Here is an 18,420-nt window from a genome sequence, read left to right as displayed (position 1 = left end):
AATTCACGTTGCCAACATCCTGACTGATCCATGCATACCAAAAACCATGCTTTAATAAAATATTTCTGACACAAGTTGTCCAGGTAGTGCGGCCAGCATCACATAAGGGCTTGAGCTTCATACAACTACATTTTGGCAGTCTATAATACTACCATTACACCAGGGCTCACCCTGATTGGTTTTGCTGATACTAACATTTGACCAGGGCTTACCCTGATTGGTCTTGCTCATACTATCATTTGACCAGCACACAAGTCATTGCACAGGGTATATGGGGAGCTCTGGCACCATGCACACACTGTTTGTTTCAAAACAACTTTTCAAAACATCTGAACAAAGCGGCAAAAGAAAGTATAGGTCAACTGTAATGAACAGTAAAAAAGACATAACAATGACTTTGGTTAAATGTGCAATTTATGCTAAAGAATAATTATAGATCATTGTCTAATCACATTCTGAAGGAGGTACTGACGACACATGACGTGTGGGGACTTATGGAACAATGGAGGGGTCCGAAATAACTATTTTCAGTGATATCGGAACAAGTGAATTTCAACATTTTTCAGGTTCACAAAAAAATCATCTTGGCACAATTAGAGTCTCAGTAGCGTGTATGACCCCCACGTGCACCAATGCATCCCGTGATCCGTCGCCTCATCGATGACGTCAGACGTCTGAAGTCGTTTGGTGGAATCTTTTGCCACTCTTCCCTCAGGACACGTTCCAGCACTTATCTCTTCACGGGGGATTGGTGGCGTCTTCTAATCTATCTGTTTAAATGGTCTTACAGATGTTGTGTCGGGTTCATGTCAGGTGAGCAGGCAGGTCATGGGAAAAGTGGACATTGTGACGATTGACGATTGACAAAGTCCACAGTCCGTCTGGCTATATGGGGCCTGGCATTGTGGTGTTGAAACCATCGTACCTTGTGGTTGGTTTTGCAGGAATGGAAGCACAACTGGCTGTATGACTTGGTCTCGGTACTGCACAGCATTCAGGTTCCTCTGCACAATCACCAGGTCAGTCTTCTGTTCCCCACATATATCGCCCCACACAATGACAGCTCCTCTACCGAATGGCTGGACTTCTCGAATGCATGCTGGAGCTTATCTTTCACCTCTACGACGATAAATCCGTTCCCTGGCATCATTCTGAAACAACTTGAAACAACAAATCTCGTCGGTAAACATCACTTGGCGCCACTGTCTCACTTGCCAGACTCGAACACTTCTTGCCCTTCACAGTCTCTGGAGTTGATGTTGTGCAGTAAAAGACATTCCTCGGAAGGAGCGATATGATCTGATTCCTGCTGCACGAAGTCTACGAAGTGCTGTGCGTTGGCTGATGCGATGTCTGAGGGCTGTAGCGGCCGTCACGAAGCAGTTTCGCAAGTGAATGGTCCGTATTTGCCTGTCTTCCCATGGTGTTGTGACTGGTCTTCTTCCAGTTCTGGCCTGTCATCTGTCCTTCCTGTCTGAAGGTATCGTTGCAGAAGCCTGGCTACTGTCAGTGGCGTACACCCGAACCTTCTCCCAATTTGTGTTGCTCCCATTTTTGCCATCCCAAGCAATCCCAGGCTTGGAATATCTACTTTCTGCTTTATCAGCCGTGTTGTCATGCTATGAGATGACGATATTTATACACCAGTTTAGCCTGTGCATCGCGTGCTATATGCTTAAAACATGCTTTACCATTTTACCGTCGAGGCACGGCACCATCATTTGAGCTGTACTCACCTACTTGGGTGGTGTTATTTTTTGGACATTGATTGTCAGAATACTCACCGTCCAACAGGTATAACATTTTCAAAGAACATTTAGTTTTGCCAACCTATACTTTCTTTTGCCGCCTAGTTTACTTTATTTCTTTTTGGAAATCATTACAAAACACCTTATGAGTACTTTCTTCTGTACGTCAATATAATTTGCGGTATATGTTTCAGGCGTTTGCACAGCCACCATAATGTGGATGGGTGGTATAACACACATGCAAAGATAGAATCACAGTGGATTATACATGTGCTAGACAGAGATTCTCTTCAACAATCCCGGGGTAAGTGGGACAAAACCGAGACAAACGTTCTTGTATATGATTGAGTGAGTTTAGTTCTACGCCGCACTCACCAATATTCCAACTATGTGGCAGTGGTATCTAAATAATCGAGTCTGGACCAGACAATCCAGTGATCAACAGCATGAGCATCGATAAGCGCAACTGGGACATGTGACTACCACGTCAGCGAGCCTGACCACCCGTTAGTCGCCTCTTGCGATAAGCATGGTCGCCTTTTATGGCAAGCATGGGTTGATGAAGGTCTATTCTACCCCAGACCTTTACGTGTCTCCTGTATATGAAATGTTGAGAATGAGGAGGGAACGTAACATGATATTATATGCATTGGTCATGGCTATCTGTTGAAAAAGGATGGGGGTGGGCCTCCCATGTGTGTCTCTTGTGATGAAGTCTTCACCATCAACGACATTTTGCTTGACTGTGTGGAATTTTTGACTCCATGGAACCCCCATTATTTTGCGAGAAATCTGAAAGTTCTGTTTTCCTGTGTGAGCGATCATCTGACCGTAAATTATCTGAGGGAAGTTGACCTGTATCATAAACTGTAGTTTGTAAAGGGAATAACGATTTCCTTGCTTTAATATTTGGTGCGATGACATATTCTGTTTTTAAATGGTAGTGAATGAAAATATATGTTTTGGAAAGAAATCGTTTTTGGACCATGGATTTAGAAGGGTAACAAATGCAAACTTTATCGCGTCACTATATGGCCGGGGTATTGCCGATGTGACCTAAAACCCAACTGAACTCAACCACATGTATATACTGGTCATGCTTAAGACCCCATACGCTGTTGGATTCCGTGAGCCTTCCTGATTTTCTGGTGGTTTGCTGGCAGTAGATGAGTGATTGTTGATTAATCTCCAAAGTGTTGTATTAACAACATGAAGGTGCGGGTACCACTGCTGAAGTAATTAGTTGGCCCGAGCCTGCCAGATGTTTGGCCGTAAAGACTAAAACATTACTGCGGGTCATGGACATCAAGAGGAGACAACTTACCACAGTTGCCTAATCCGGACGCGTAGTGAGGGCAGGCTTTCTGGTTTACCATTCTGTTCATCATCAGGTTTTTCATTCCTCTTGTACACGGTCGTTCAGTGCACACGTCGTCTGAAACAAGTACTTGACTTAAGAACAGGTATCATTATATACAGATTAGGTATGAAAAGAAATTGTCGCGCCACTAATTGACACCTAACATGTCAGATGTATTACGGTATGTGTGATGTGTGTCACAGTGTCCGGTGTGTCAAAGTATGTCAGATGTGTCACAGAGTGTCATATGTGTGTCGGTATGTCAGATGTGTCAGATGTGTCACGATATGTCAGTTATTCTAGTATCATCAGTGTGTAAGCACAAGATAAGAAGACGTATAAAGCACGTCTGTATGCCCACCTCCGGTGTAGTCTTGGATATCAGGGAGCCGACTGAGGATGGCGTCTAACTGAGGATTGTGCTGTCCGTAGCGCGTCTGTAACAGTTTGACCAGATTGTATCATGACAACAGAGAAAATCATAACATGCCCAGGTGTAGGGCTGAACAACAAATACATTTCTACATCAGACTAAACAGCATCTGTAACGGAGACATTAGACCATCACGTGTCTGTGCTGAGACATTAGACCGTCAGGTGTCTGCACTCAAACACTAGACCATCAAGCAGCTGTAACAAACACATAAGACCATCGCGTGTCTGTACCGAGACATTAGATCATCAAGTATCTGAAGGAACTGAAATGAATTATCAACTTACATGGTAGGATAACGAGCTTAGAGCAGACTGAGATTTTGAGTGGATTTAAAACAGGTTAGAATTTAACGAAGATTGTTAAACAAGCATTTGCATTTAACACGTCACAATTCAATTCTGGACTCACAAAAGTCCAGAAACTCTCAGCACTGTGGCCACTCTCTCACAAGGGATTTCGCAAAATTAAACAGGCAGCTGTTATGTATATGTGCTAAGGATGAAAAAATGAAAAAGTTTTTTCGAAAACTCAAAATTTAAACTCGCTCGCCCATGGGCACGCCCATGGGCGAACAGTGGCCAATGGGTAGGCCCATGGGCGAAAGTGTTTAATTTCATCCAGAATAAATGTTTTGGAGGTTGTAAATGAATGAAAAAATGTTAATAAGTATCATGACACAAGTGTCAGCTTGTTGTGACTTGACTCTGCTAACTGACAGCGATTTTAAAAAATCTCGCCCATGGGTGAAAAACATATTGGCCCATTGACGAGAATAATTAATTTCATTGAAACTACATGGTTTTTTCCAGGCTTTGCAGTTTTTCAATAAATGAACGTGTATTTATTATTGTCTTGACACGAAATTAAGCTTAGTTTGACTTAATTCGGCTAATTTAAAGTGATTTTTCAAAAAGTCTCGCCCATGGGCGAAAACCATTTGGCCCATGGGTGAGAATATTTACTTTTACTCAAAATACACCTTTTCCCATGTTTTGGAGGTTGTGAATGGATGAAAGTATGTTCATAAATATCATGTCACAAAATTCAACTCATTTTGAATTAATTCCGTTAATTTAGAGCTATTTAAGAAAATCTCACTCATGGGCGAAAAACATTTTGGCCCATGGGCGAGAATATTTCCTTTTACCCCAAACACATCTTTTCCAATATTTGGAGGATGTAAATGAATGAAAGTACATTTATGAGTATCATGACAGAAATTTCAACTCATTTTGACTTAATTCCTCTAAATGAGAGCAATTTTGAAAACTCTCGTCCATGGGAGAAAGACAGTTTGGCCCATGGGCGAGAATATTTGCCTTCACTCAAAATACATCTTTTCCTGTGGTTTGGAGGTTGTAAATGAATGAGGATACATTTGTATGTATCATGGCACAAAATTCAACTCATTTTGACTTAATTCTGCTAATTTGTAACAAGTACAAGAATCTGGACTTCCACTTAAATTTTCATAGTTTTTTTATTGTCTTGGGGGTTGTAAATATATGAATGAAAGTGTGTTTATAAGAATCATGACCAAAAAAATGAAATCATTCCGGTCTTAATTCGACTAATCTCGCTCGTGGACGAAAATATTTTCGTTTGCTTGTTTTCTTTATTTTGCAAACATGTGGTTTAAAAATAGCTGAAATTCTAATGACAATTCAGTGTAATTTCGTGAGTTTAGTTTTATGTCGCACTCAGTAATATCCCAGCAATATGGCGGCGGTTTCTAGATAATCGAGTTTGGATCAGACAATCCAGTGATCAACAGCATGAGCATCGACCTGCACAATTGGGAACTGATGACATGTGTCAACCAAGTCAGCGAGCCTGACCACCCCATCCCGTTAGTCGCCTCTTACGACACGCATAGTCGCCTTTTATGGCAAGCATGGCACCGTGTAATCAAAGCATGGGCTGTTGAAGCTCTTTACTTCCAGCAACATATACAGTACACTTAGAATACTAAGCCTTGAGATTCTTTTGAATTTAGGTATTCAACCTATACCTATGAAATTGAAGTTATTTGTGAAAGCCCTAATCAAGAGTGACCAAACTCCAGTGACTATGCTGGGACACATTAATAAACGGTGTTGTGAGATCTTTAAACTGTATTGAAATATGTCTTGTCAATTCCACTGACATTCGCCAAATGTACCTACCTAGCAGTTTTAAGTGTACCTACCCAGTTTAGCATGTTTCGTTTTAATAGTGTGGTCTCCATTTTAGTAATTCCCGTTTGCCAGTCCCGGCTTTTCTTCGTCCGAGGTTTTATGGGGTATTCTCCTATTTGTCAGACCAGAAATAATCTACAACAGGGGTAGGTCACTCGCTTGTTTTCTTTACCATTTGTACTAATTAGTATGCGCCTCCTCATGCTCCAATGCACACAGTGACCTGATTCGTCTCCATCGCAACTTAGGCTGCGTTTAACAGTACTTCAGCCAGTTTACTGTATCGGTCGAAATCTTACAATGAATGAATGAATGAATGAATAGCAAGAAGTATATGTGAATGAATGAAAGAAATGATAAAAGAAAGAAGTACATATGTGAATGAATGAGAAAGATATAATAAAAGAAAGAAGTACATATGTGAATGAATGAAAGAATAAATGATACACCACGGCCATCCCTTCCAAAAGAACGCAAAACTATCGTTAGATCACATGTGTTAACATCAGCTTGTTATTGTCTTCCTGGTCAGACGTAACAATTGTCAGACAGGTTAAAACAACAAACTATCTGGTTGACTGCACAGCTGCCTGTTGACGTAGTATACCCACATCACCTACATTTCCTGCGTAACCTTCATCTACATCACCACCCTTAATATACTGAGCAGAGAGCACAGAAGGCCCTATAGCTGTAACCACTGAACCGTGGCGTCTCTCTGCTCCCAAGTTCCCAAGTGGGGGTGTCCTTCTCTACCTCTTCCATTAATCTTAAAACATCTAACAAGCTCAACGCATGCATCTTTTTATTAAAATGTGATGTTATACATAATCATAAGAGTATTTTTATGTATTATTCAGTTGATAAATTATATATATGACACGCTGGACAGGTTTAGGGCATTTTGCGTTAATTTACCATTACCATTTTCATAATGCTTAAAAAAGACACTCATTAATCTATCACAGAGTTTTGTCATTCCTTCACTCCAACATGGTTGCTATATCTCCTATGATCATAGTATATCGACTCTACCATACCCAATTCACCTAATCCTGAGAAATCAACCAGTCATGACATACCCACATCGCCTAATTAATTTTCCGTACCTATCGAGTTAAAAATACATAAAATGGGAGGACTCCTTGTTCACTAATGGGAGTGAGCCTTGTAGGGAGTACCCTCACTCTCACAAACCCACATATTGAGGAGAAGCGGCCGTGTTTGTCGGGGATTTTTCTAGCTTTGCTAAATAAATCGTACATAAACATGTAAAATATTTTGCTTTGATTCTGTAACTACCCACATTATGACATTGAGACCATTTTGATTTATCGAGTAAAATACGATTGAATAGTTTTGAGTTCGAATCTTGCCACTTTAGCGCTCTATCTTTTTAAATGATGCATGCATGTTAATATTTAGGTGGGTTTAAGTATTCCATCCATTTGTTTAAATTAATTGATTTATCTGTTTTTGCTTTGTTTGGTTTTTTTATTGCTAGTGGCCCAGCGAGTGAGTCTGCTTTGGTACCTGTAAATTTATTCTGACGTTTGACGAGCGGGACGTAAACAAGAACATATATAATGAGCCCCTGCATCAATACGTATTAAAGTGTTTGAAACATTATTCTAGACCAGTATTTGTACACAACTGATGAGATGTACCTGAAAGATCAAGGTTCATAAAGAACGTACAGGGCACATTTCTCCTACCCCATTTAAGAATGTCCATTTCTGATTGGTTCACGTGGCCTTGCGAGGGATAATAGATCATTAAGTTTTACCCCGCCACGTGGGAAAAGCCTGCATACACGGCAGTCAGTGAACTGTAAAGCAGTGGTTCGAATCGAGTATAGTTAGTACCATCTTAATATAATACATGGTTCCAGCTTGTTGTGATGCTCTATTTACATAAAGTGATATTTAAACATTCGTTATGGTAAATACGGTGTAGCAATGTGATGAAGAGAATGCGGGTTTTCTTCATCCCATTTCATCCACCGATGAGAATGGTGGTATCCTCTTTTGGTTCACACCCGGATTGTCGATTGTTTTATCAAATACACAACAGGACTGTCGAAAAGCAGTGGAGTGTGACAGTGCTCAACACTGTTCTAATGACACCCGGAGCGTCGACTGCCTCGGAGAACTTGTGCCCGAGAATAGCAGAAGACTCGTCTCTACGCTAATTAACGAACTAAAACACATACACAAAGACATCGGTGAAAGAATGAGCTGTGGAACCAATTCCTGAAAGATAGTCGTCGCACGAACAGTAGTCGAGAAAGTTGGCGTCATCGTGAATCGAGGGTCTGTGAGCATTGTAAACAGCATATTGTGACACAGTGGCCACAATAAAGAATAAAGAAGAACTTGACAGATGGCTTCAGCGTCTCAACGAGCAGCTCCAAAGACAAGAGATTTCCGTAATGAGCTGTGCTCATCAGACCGTCTGCCTCGCTCATAGTGACCACATTACTGTACTTTATAACGTATTTGGTTTTCCTTCATGTCCGGAACGTCGAACGCCATAGTGTTGACACCTGATTATCTCCTCACGTAATACCCGAAACATCGAATTTACAAAAAATTCAATTCAATTTTAGACAGCCCAGGCAAGTCGTTTGTTTAAGGAGTAAGAGGATTAGGAGACATGGTCGACTAGATTTCTTTGTTTAACTAATCCCACACGGCCTTCACCAATAGAGGGAATGATTTCTGTTCAGTTATGACATTGCTGTTCTCCATATGTCTCTATTTTCTCCACACATCTCCATGTTGTATATTTGTGTGTTTTGGAACTCTGATTGGGACTGGTGAACAAGCTTTACAGTACCTCACCCATACAGCATATAATACAAAATATAAATGAAGCATGTGTCGTCATCCATATGAACTATCATATAATAACATATGCATACATATCATTACATAAAATACAACTATCATATAAGTAAACATGAAAAATAGAGTTATGGTTTGTTGTGTCTGACTAGCTCTTTGTAGAAACACTGAACATTTGTGAGAAGGTTTTTGACAAGTTAATTAGTTTCCTGTTAAAAAATTAAAAATCAAGCGTTGTGTTTTATGATAAAATCGTGGACGGATTCAACAATTTTCTGGTTTTCACAGTGAATAAGTTCTATTCCGTTCACCGAAGTCATCATAGACCACTGTGAGAAAAGGTCGATCTTCAAGCAGTAAGGAAGACCATGATAGCGTATGGAGTACGTGTTTCTTGGTCATCTCCTCCGTTACCCCCTCCCCCGAATCCACACCCCACCAGGGCGTGTAGGACTTGTCTCGGTGGATAAAAAGGGACTCCTATAACCCCATATACCCCTAATAACAATGCTATAATTTGTCGTGTTTGTGTATCCGGTTTTGTGTATTCTGTAATATTGCATAGTACTGGTGAAGTGTTAATCAAAGCAATATTTTACTTGCTAAACGAACCACGTTCTTTGAGAATCAAAATATGTTTTAAGCACATTTCCAAAATTGAAATGCAGCATGCACACAATAACTAAATTGGAAGGAATATCGTGCCGGACAAGGTTTTCCAGAGCACATGCACATAAATGTCAATGTCTTTCAAACACTAATATGTGCAGGTCTTGCAAAAGGACAAAGCAGGTATGCTTGACAAAGTTCTTGCAAAGGAGGTTTATACACAACACCAAAACCAACTGGTCAGCTCGACGCCTTATAAAACAATCAATTCGAGATGTCCTTTGAATGTGAGATATTTGGCTGCGCGTCTTGCGCAATCAGTCTTTTTCATCCATATACACTCACGAACACCTGTTCATTTCAAAGCTGGTGTCCCCTAATGACCTAATGTGATCCATGGATGAATTTTGTATATGACAAGTAAAATACACTTGAAAGCGGCAGCTGTTTTACTCCAATAAACAAACCAGCGGACGAGACATGACTTTCGGTGGAAATTGTCGTAGGCGCTTTGCGGAAATTACGTAAGTGAACGCGGAAGAAACAGAAAGCGTCATCGTTCCGCTCTGTTTCCACTGTCTTTGCGAGTTATGCTGAGATACTCAACAAACTGAGATAAAAGTCAAAATGATGAAAAAGTGGAAATCAGTGTGTGGATTAGAACTTGAAAATCACTCATGAAGTCTTTGACAAAGTAATATCTGTTCAGGTCATGATCATTTGGAAAAAAACACGAAAGTTCTATGGATATACAACTTCTTATAAGGTAAGCAGCATTTCGGCGTAGCTATTAAACTCGTTATCAAGAAAGGGATATCTTACAGGTAGTCCTGTCAGTTAAACCTTTGTTTTAGGTCGAGGTCAAAATCGTTTGGTGTAGTGACAACGGTGTTGTTTTATGGGATTAGACACGGATTTTCTATAAAAAAAGTAAAATGTGTGTCCTCAGGAAAGGAAATAAGACACGTGTACCAGAATGTAAGTGAATCGGTGTTAGCGAGTTCAATCAGTGACTTCAGTTAATAAAATGGGCTTTCAGTTCACTCCTTCCATTAGTAATGAGTTATTTAGTTTCTTGATAAAATTGCTTGCAAGGTGAATGTTGAAAATGACAGTTTTCAGGATCATTTTAACAACTTCAGTTATGGCAAATGCGCTGCTATGCTATGTCCTACTTTTTTTACGGGAAGATACTTTTGTGTAAACAGCTATATGTTCTTTTTGAGAACTGGTAAAAAGGGAGAATATATCTCGTGAAAATGAATTTTGAAAGACTGCAGATCAACAGTTCTAGTTGTCTCAACAACATAATTTCTAAAATACTTAGAGACCACAATCACGAAAGCCAAAGTAAATCTTTTCGAGTGTTTTGCTAATTTAAATTTGAAAATTTATTTAAAAAATAGAAAAGTAAACGCAAAGTCAATCTTGATTACATTACGTATTCCTCATAGCCCGATATAATGATTACACATTAATAGTATGGATACGGTAATCTATAGTTTAAACTAATCTCCTCAAGTAATCGGGACTGGATTGGCAAGCATAAACATACATATCAATGCCGCTCCATACCAATAATATAATTACATAACATACATGATAACAACACTTCATGTTTCGCTCGTCAAACGTCAGAATAAATTTACAGATATCAAAGCAGACTAACAGGCCCACTAGCAGTAAAAAACAAAACAAAACAAAACAAAACAAAAACAAATAAATTAATAAATCCAAATGAATAGATGGAATGCTAAAAACCACCAAAATATGCACGCCCCCTTTAAAAGGGCAGAGTGCAAAAGTGGCAAACCGGTAAAATATGCCAAAATTCAAACTCAAAACTATACAATCGTATTTTACTCGATAAATCAGAATGGTCTCAATGTCATAATGTGGGTAGTTACAGAATCGAAGCAAAATATTGTACATATATGTATCATGAAATAATAATTTATCAACTGAATAATGCATAAAAAAATACTCTTATGTAATCTAATGTATAACATCACATTTGAGTAAAAAAATGCATACGTTGAGCTTGTTAGATGTTATAAAGATTAATGGAAGAGGTAGAGAAGGACACCCCCACTTGGGAACTTTGGAGCAGAGAGACGCCACGGTTCAGTGGTTACAGCTATAGGGCCTTCTGTGCTCTCTGCTCAGTATATTAAGGGTGGTGATGTAGATGAAGGTTACGCAGGAAATGTAGGTGATGTGGGTATACTACGTCAACAGGCAGCTGTGCAGTCAACCAGATAGTTTGTTGTTTTAGCCTGTCTGACAATTGTTACGTCTGACCAGGAAGACAATAACAAGCTGATGTTAACACATGTGATCTAACGATTGTTTTGCGTTCTTTAGCATGTTTTTATTCTTTCATTCATTCACATATGTACTTCTTTCTTTTATTATATCTTTCTCATTCATTCACATATGTACTTCTTTCTTTTATCATTTCTTTCATTCATTCACATATACTTCTTGCTCTTCACTCATTCATTCATTCATTGTAAGATTTCGACTGATACAGTAAACTGGCTGAAGTACTGTTAAACGCAGCCTAAGTTGCGATGGAGACGAATCAGGTCACTGTGTGCATTGGAGCACGAGGAGGCGCATACTAATTAGTACAAATAGTAAAGAAAACAAGCGAGTGACCTACCCCTGTTGTAGATTATTTCTGGTCTGACAAATAGGAGAATACCCCATAAAACCTCGGACGAAAAAAAGCCGGGACTGGCAAACGGGAATTACTAAAAATGGAGACCACACTATTAAAACGAAACATGCTAAACTGGGTAGGTACACTTAAAACTACTAGGTAGGTACATTTGGCGAATGTCAGTGGAATTGACAAGACATATTTCAATACAGTTTAAAGATCTCACAACACCGTTTATTAATGTGTCCCAGCATAGTCACTGGAGTTTGGTCACTCTTGATTAGGGCTTTCACAAATAACTTCAACTTCATAGATATAGGTTGAATTTTGTTATATTTATAGAATACCTAAATTCAAAAGAATCTCAAGGCTAGGTATTCTAAGTGTACTGTATATGTTGCTGGAAGTAAAGCTCTGTGTTCGGGACCCGTGAAGATCTGGAGTAGAAGAGGGCTTCAACAACCCATGCTTGCCATAAAAGGCGACTATGCTTGTCGTAAGAGGTGACTAACGGGATGGGGTGGTCAGGCTCGCTGACTTTTGCTGACACATGTCATCAGTTCCCAATTGTGCAGGTAGATGCTCATGCTGTTGATCACTGGATTGTCTGATCCAAACTCGATTATCTAGAAACCGCCGCCATATTGCTAGGATATTGCATAAAACTAAACTCACGAAATTAAACTGAATTGTCATTAGAATTTCATCTATTTTTAAACCACATGTTTGCAAAATAAAGAAAACGAGCAAACGAAAATATTTTCGTCCACGAGCGAGATTAGTTGAATTAAAACCGGAATGATTTCATTTTTTTTGTCGTGATACTTATAAACACACTTTCGTTTATAAATTTACAACCCCCAAGACAATAAAAAAAACTACGAAAATTTAAGTGGAAGTCCAGATTCTTGTACTTGTTACAAATTAGCAGAATTAAGTCAAAATGAGTTGAATTTTGTGCCATGATACTTACAAATATATCCTCATTCATTTACAACCTCCAAAACACAGGAAACGATATATTTTGAGTAAAAGTAATTATTCTGGCATATTTTTTAAAAATCTTCCTGAACTCGCAAAATTAAGTCAAAATCAGTTGAATTTTGTGTCATGATACTCATAATGGCACTTTCATTCATTTACATCCTCCAAAACATTAGAAAAGATGTATTTGGAGTGAAAAGGAAATATTCTTGCTCATGGGCCCAATGTTTTTCGCCCATGGGCGATATGTTTTTGAAACTCGGTCTCAATTAGCAGAATTAAGTCATAATGAGTTGGATTTTGTGCCATGATACTTACAAATATATCCTCATTCATTTACACCTCCAAGCCACAGGAAAAGATGTATTTTGAGTGAAGGCAAATATTCTCGCCCATGGGCCAAACTGTCTTTCTCCCATGGACGAGAGTTTTCAAAATTGCTCTCATTTAGAGGAATTAAGTCAAAATGAGTTGAAATTTCTGTCATGATACTCATAAATGTACTTTCATTCATTTACATCCTCCAAATATTGGAAAAGATGTGTTTGGGGTAAAAGGAAATATTCTCGCCCATGGGCCAAAATGTTTTTCGCCCATGAGTGAGATTTTCTTAAATAGCTCTAAATTAACGGAATTAATTCATAATGAGTTGAATTTTGTGACATGATACTTATGAACATACTTTCATCCATTCACAACCTCCAAAACATGGGAAAAGGTGTATTTTGAGTAAAAGTAAATATTCTCACCCATGGGCCAAATGGTTTTCGCCCATGGGCGAGACTTTTTGAAAAATCACTTTAAATTAGCCGAATTAAGTCAAACTAAGCTTAATTTCGTGTCAAGACAATAATAAATACACGTTCATTTATTGAAAAACAGCAAAGCCTGGAAAAAAACCATGTAGTTTCAATGAAATTAATTATTCTCGTCCATGGGCCAATATGTTTTTCACCCATGGGCGAGATTTTTTAAAATCGCTGTCAGTTAGCAGAGTCAAGTCACAACAAGCTGACATTTGTGTCATGATACTTATTAACATTTTTTCATTCATTTACAACCTCCAAAACATTTATTCTGGATGAAATTAAACACTTTCGCCCATGGGCCTACCCATTGGCCACTGTTCGCCCATGGGCGTGCCCATGGGCGAGCGAGTTTAAATTTTGAGTTTTCGAAAAAATTTTTTTTTCATTTTTTCATCCTTAGCAGATATACATAACAGCTGCCTGTTTAATTTTGCGAAATCCCTTGTGAGAGAGTGGCCACAGTGCTGAGAGTTTCTGGACTTTTGTGAGTCCAGAATTAAATTGTGACGTGTTATTTAAAAACAGGAATATCATGGAATCCAAAAGACAAAAACTTGTTGACTGTAGGACAAATTTAAAATTGTTTTGGAACACTGTGAAAGGTAGCAGAAAAGCATCCTGCATCTCCGGAAAAATATCTCCCCAACAGTGGTATGAACATTTTATAAAACATTTACTCCAAGATATCACTTCCACTTATGACCATCCTAGCTAGCCGGGATCATAATAATGACATGAATATAAACAAACCATTCTCAAGTGAGGAAATAAGGAAACGTTTGAGAGATCTGAAAGTCAATAAATCTCTAGGGAAATATGGAATTGTGAGCGAGTCTTTAGATCTTTCCGCTGCATGCAATGGCACAAAAGCATCAGATATAATATTCTACAGGAGAAGTTCAGATGTGATAGGACTTCAAGGAATCTCTTGAGCTTTTTTGTATCAATGTACAAAAATCTCCGTGGATGTGGACGAACTGGAAATGGTATTTCAGCTGCTACCTGGGTATCAGGCAGTGATGTGTGCTGAGCCCCAACCTCCTCTTAATAATCTTCATACACGAACTCATTTCTAGGATCACCAGGACAGGGGTAAGGGAGATTTTCATTACAACCAATACCAGATATATATCCTCTGCTCTTTGTCATCGGTTGCCGACTGCACAGTTACAAATAAGGCTTATTGTTTTAGGAGAATTATTTGACAAAACTGTATTGAAAATTAATTTGAATAAAACCAGGATAATATTTTTTAGAAATGGTTGACCTCTTCGAAATCATAAAAATCTGAATTTAAAGCTGACAAATAGAACCGGAGAACCACTACAGATATCTACTGGCAAACAAGGACAAGTTGAACACCGACCTGACAGTTGACCCATATTAGCATGTGTGAGAACTTGTTGCGGTGCTTGCCATTGTGAGCGAAGGGTCCCCAGGTTGTCCGCGATCAAAGATAGTGCGATGGGTGAAGCGCTTGGCCTGTCTCAGCAAAACTTCTACGCGTAGAATCAATTTCACCATCATGCATTGCACGTGCGCGTTCCCCCATCTGCTCTACCTTTCACATCTAATGGGTTTACTCATTGCTGTGCACCGCATGCATCGCGTACTCGGGTTCTCTGTGCCGGTCTAAACTGTTCTTTTTTTACCAGTAGGAGTTTTGCCGAAGCTTTTTGTCTTGAAGTAAGGATCAAACTACACAAGCCATGCACGTCTAAGTTGGCTATATTGGAAGGTGGTTCCAATACTGTGTTGTGGTGCCGAGGTGTGGGGACCATCATTATTAAAACTACAGAAACCGTTCATACTTCTTTCCTTGGTCTATCCAAGTCAGCTCCCACGAATATGGTTTTCGGAGAGTGTGGGAAAACCCACCTCTACAGCGTGTATGTGACCAGAGCCATCGTTTAGATGTTTATGTGTTGTTCACCTATATCCAACTAGATTACAACATCAAGCTTATCTTATGGTTAAATGAACCTCATATGCAGGGAGAAAAACATGAGCTACTGACAAAAATATAAACTTGGCTTCGGAATAGACTGGATCCAGCAGAAAAAACAAAATACCGACATCATCTTATCAACTTTTAAACAACGATTAAGCTACACTTTAACTGGCATGTCTCATTATATTCAAGCAATAGGTATTCACAATACACACATTTCAAATCTGTGCTAAACGTTGAAGTATATTTGACACTTGACCTAAACTTCAACTATGCAGATATATATTATCCCAAAATAGAAACGCATAGGTGATTTGTATTTTGAAAAATCTATTAATTTCATGTTGTGTTCAAACAATCGTCAAGATATGTAGCTAACGTGTTGATAACATGATTTTACGCATGATATAGGTCTGGACGCAGTATAGTTACCTGACTAATGTTACAACTTACAGTTTTCCCGGAAATTATTGAGAAAATCTTTGATTCATAATACTGATATTAAATAGGAGTTGCATCATAATAGGAGGTACACAACATGGAAGGCAACTCTCGTGGGCGTAAGAATTAACCTTACTATATTCAGAGTTATTTTGAAAAGCATTGAGAATATCATAAATAAGATTATTAATAGAGGAAGCCCTCAGGTGTGTAATGAAACCCTTTGACAAGAATTGCAAAGACCTAACTGAAAAAGCACGGAATTCCCTCACCATTTATGAAAGATGCACAAAGAGAAAGACGCCTCACCTGGTGTAGGGCTGATAAAAGTCAGGACTGGGATAATGTTTTCTTTTGTGGTGAAAGTTCTGCCCAGTTATTTCAGAGCTGTGTCAAACTCTGGACAAAGATACCCTGTAACATATCTACCATATCCCAAAACATAGCTCGAAATTTCTCACGTGGTGTAAAGTATCATCTGTGGTGCCGTTGTGTATATTCACCGGACAGTTGACGAAGAAACGAGATGTTGACATCTCAAATAGCCACCTCCTTCTAACGGCCCACATAACATATGAAGATAATTAGAATTTTCAGCTGGACAACAACCCGAAACACACTGATGGTACAACAGAAAAGAGTGTTTGGCTGTTGTAGGTCAAGTTTTACACTAGTCCATTTATAGCCCAGATAACCTTAGAGAGAATGTGTGGGGATTAATGGAGAGCAGAATGAAGAAAAAAGGACATAGAAGTATTGACAATATGAAGAAAGAAGTAGTTGAACGTTGGGATATGCTGTCACACGATTTCCTGAAAACTTTGACTGGTAGTGTACCAAGGCGCATCAGTCTGGTAACAACTTCTGGGAATACTATATAAGGTCAGGTTGTGTGGTAGGTACATCCAGTCTGGTAACAACTTCTGGGAATACTATATAAGGCCAGGTTGTGTGGTAGGTACATCCAGTCTGGTAACAACTTCTGGGAATACTATATAAGGTCAGGTTGTGTGGTAGGTACATCCAGTCTGGTAACAACTTCTGGGAATACTATATAAGGCCAGGTTGTGTGGTAGGTACATCCAGTCTGGTAACAACTTCTGGGAATACTATATAAGGTCAGGTTGTGTGGTAGGTACATCCAGTCTGGTAACAACTTCTGGGAATACTATATAAGGTCAGGTTGTGTGGTAGGTACATCCAGTCTGGGAACAACTTCTGGGAATACTATATAAGGCCAGGTTGTGTGGTAGGTACATCCAGTCTGGTAACAACTTCTGGGAATACTATATAAGGTCAGGTTGTGTGGTAGGTACATCCAGTCTGGTAACAACTTCTGGGAATTCTATATAAGGCCAGGTTGTGTGGTAGGTACATCCAGTCTGGTAACAACTTCTGGGAATACTATATAAGGTCAGCTTGTGTGGTAGGTACATCCAGTCTGGTAACAACTTCTGGGAATACTATATAAGGTCAGGTTGTGTGGTAGGTACATCCAGTCTGGTAACAACTTCTGGGAATACTATATAAGGTCAGGTTGTGTGGTGGGTACATCCAGTCTGGTAACAACTTCTGGGAATACTATATAAGGTCAGGTTGTGTGGTGGGTACATCCAGTCTGGTAACAACTTCTGGGAATACTATATAAGGTCAGGTTGTGTGGTAGGTACATCCAGTCTGGTAACAACTTCTGGGAATACTATATAAGGTCAGGTTGTGTGGTAGGTACATCCAGTCTGGTAACAACTTCTGGGAATACTATATAAGGTCAGGTTGTGTGGTAGGTACATCCAGTCTGGTAACAACTTCTGGGAATACTATATAAGGTCAGGTTGTGTGGTAGGTACATCCAGTCTGGTAACAACTTCTGGGAATACTATATAAGGTCAGGTTGTGTGGTGGGTACATCCAGTCTGGTAACAACTTCTGGGAATACTATATAAGGTCAGCTTGTGTGGTAGGTACATCCAGTCTGGTAACAACTTCTGGGAATACTATATAAGGTCAGGTTGTGTGGTAGGTACATCCAGTCTGGTAACAACTTCTGGGAATACTATATAAGGTCAGGTTGTGTGGTAGGTACATCCAGTCTGGTAACAACTTCTGGGAATACTATATAAGGTCAGGTTGTGTGGTAGGTACATCCAGTCTGGTAACAACTTCTGGGAATACTATATAAGGTCAGGTTGTGTGGTAGGTACATCCAGTCTGGTAACAACTTCTGGGAATACTATATAAGGTCAGGTTGTGTGGTAGGTACATCCAGTCTGGTAGCAACTTCTGGGAATACTATATAAGGTCAGGTTGTGTGGTAGGTACATCCAGTCTGGTAACAACTTCTGGGAATACTATATAAGGTCAGGTTGTGTGGTAGGTACATCCAGTCTGGTAACA

General features: G+C 39.3%; 1 protein-coding gene across 1 annotated transcript in view; it reads right to left on the bottom strand.

The window, feature by feature from the left end:
* Positions 1–18,420, bottom strand: part of LOC137255888 (carbonic anhydrase 1-like) — a 36,511-nt gene that overhangs the window by 13,995 nt on the left and 4,096 nt on the right. Inside the window, exons 5-6 of the mRNA XM_067793469.1 lie at positions 3,470–3,545; positions 3,073–3,183 (exon numbers count right to left, since the gene is read on the bottom strand). Of these exons, the coding sequence (XP_067649570.1) occupies positions 3,073–3,183; positions 3,470–3,545 (187 nt within the window). The remainder of the gene's footprint in view (positions 1–3,072; positions 3,184–3,469; positions 3,546–18,420) is intronic.

Source organism: Haliotis asinina, chromosome 11, assembly GCF_037392515.1.
Source record: "Haliotis asinina isolate JCU_RB_2024 chromosome 11, JCU_Hal_asi_v2, whole genome shotgun sequence".
NCBI lineage: Eukaryota > Metazoa > Mollusca > Gastropoda > Lepetellida > Haliotidae > Haliotis > Haliotis asinina.
The sequence above is the reverse complement of the archived record's forward strand: the minus strand, read 5'-3'. Positions and strand labels throughout refer to the sequence as shown.